Raw genomic sequence first — 2052 nt, forward strand, 5'->3', positions numbered from 1 at the left:
CAACCATTATCAGCCGAACTAATTAAGTTGGTTACCAAGTATGTCGGTAATCGACACTTCGGTACGATAGTACCGAACTAACTTTCATAAGTTGACACTGTAACGGTAATGATTTTGGCGAAAGTTAATAATACCGTACCAACCGAGTTTTTTATATTTAATTATTTATTTTTAATTTATTATTACATATATTGATCTTAACCATTAATATATTCAAACACAATCTCAACCCTCGAACATTTCAGCCATACTCCTAAGTCCTAAGTCCAAACTCGTATTCTTGTTTGCCGCATCTATCATTCTATCCCCATTTTGCAACTTCACCTCTCTTCTCTCCCATTTCAGTGATTTCACACATTCACAAATCTCTCTCACATAGACACAGTCACACTCACCCACCCTATCTTAATACCACACAACCCATTGTGGTGAATTGATGAATTGATTATTGTTACGAGGTTTTGAATGATATATCCAAATGTTTCAGGTACAAGGATATGGATACACAATCATCACAGAGATTACTGCAAACCTATTGTTTATTGAAATGATCACATTACAAACTGAGATTGACATGGATGTGCTTTCAGAGGATGATGTTTTGAGGAGGGTTGCAGCTTCAATGAAGACCAAGTTCAACGAGTATTGGGGAAGTTTCGAGTCAATTAACAAGATCATCATGATATCGAATGTGGACCCTAGATACAAGTTACAGTGGGCACATGTAGGTTTGAAAAAGGTTAATGCAAGTTATGCGACAATTCAAACAATAGAAGAGAACTTGAAAAGAATATTGATGAGGATGTATGAAGAATATAAAAGAGATGTGGGCGCCGATCAAGCTGAGCAGTCTGCTAATGAAGATGTAGGATTGGAAGGGGATGAATTAGAAAGGCTTGATGAAATCAGTAGGGAGATAGCAAGGGAGAGGATGTCTGCACAATCACAATGCATTCGGAATAAGGTTGATCAGTACTTTTTCGGATAGGTATGTGAGCCTTACTGCTAAAACTTTTGACATTGCTAAGTGGTTGAAGGGTAATGAATCTGCACATCCAATTTTATCAAAGTTAGTAAAGGATGTCCTTGTTGTTCCTTGCTCAACAGTAGCTTCTGAAAATGGCTTCAGTTTAGGGTCAAGAGTTGTAGATCCTTTTAGAGCTTCATTGACACCTAGAACGGTCGAGGCTCTTATTTGCTCTACTGATTGGTTAAGGGCTGGACCCCCAAACTTTAACTTGTACGATACTCCTACATAAGATAACTTAAAAGTCTACTTGGAGTTGGAGGCAATTGAGAAGGGTAAGCTTTTTAAAATTTATATTACTGGGACTTGCTTACTTCTATATTGTGATATTTAGATTTGCATATCTAGCATTATGTACATGATTTGTTGAACTAAATACATTGTATATCTAGCATTATATAAGGTTATGAGGCATTCTTCTGGAGTTCTGGTGTCTTTACCTATTGGTTGAATATTTTCACAAGTTGGTTCTAATAATTTTGGTTCATGTCAGAAAATGCTTTCAATCAAGGTTATGAGGCAGGAAGGAATGCCACAAGCTCCAGCTCAGTCCAAACCAATGTCTAGCACAAGAGAAGAGTGAAGTGATCGATGTTGCTATTCCGCATCAATCCTTGAATTTCTTAGAAAAATTCGATTTCCTTTTGTTGGATCTGTAATCGTATTATTGTATGAATTATGATGTTTGTTTAAATTTCTTTTGTCATCAACGAAATTAGGTTGGGCCTTAGACTTAATTGAGCCGATATTATATCTTGGTAAATGCCCATTACCAACTGAACTAACTGAAAATATCGGTATACCGAAAACTTGGTACATAGGCTTAAGTAGTCGATAATTATACAAATTTTCTCATTACTAATTACAATTGGTTGGGAGATGGTAATGACAAAAACGAATTGGTAATGTACCTAACTCAACCCTAGTTATATCTACATGCATCACAGAGTGAACTATGTTAGAGTAGTTGAACTCTGAGTTGCTTGACAAAGTATTTGCTCGTTTAGGTAGTTTACTCTTGTCAT

At 36.2% G+C, this 2052-nt stretch overlaps 1 protein-coding gene across 1 annotated transcript; it reads left to right on the top strand.

The window, feature by feature from the left end:
* The first annotated feature begins 478 nt into the window (after window positions 1-478).
* Window positions 479-988, top strand: LOC126792455 (zinc finger BED domain-containing protein RICESLEEPER 1-like). The gene has a single exon (XM_050518870.1). It carries the CDS (start codon window positions 479-481, stop codon window positions 986-988), a length of 510 nt encoding a protein of 169 aa, XP_050374827.1.
* The last annotated feature ends 1064 nt before the right edge of the window (window positions 989-2052 follow it).

Source organism: Argentina anserina, chromosome 4, assembly GCF_933775445.1.
Source record: "Argentina anserina chromosome 4, drPotAnse1.1, whole genome shotgun sequence".
Taxonomy (NCBI): domain Eukaryota; kingdom Viridiplantae; phylum Streptophyta; class Magnoliopsida; order Rosales; family Rosaceae; genus Argentina; species Argentina anserina.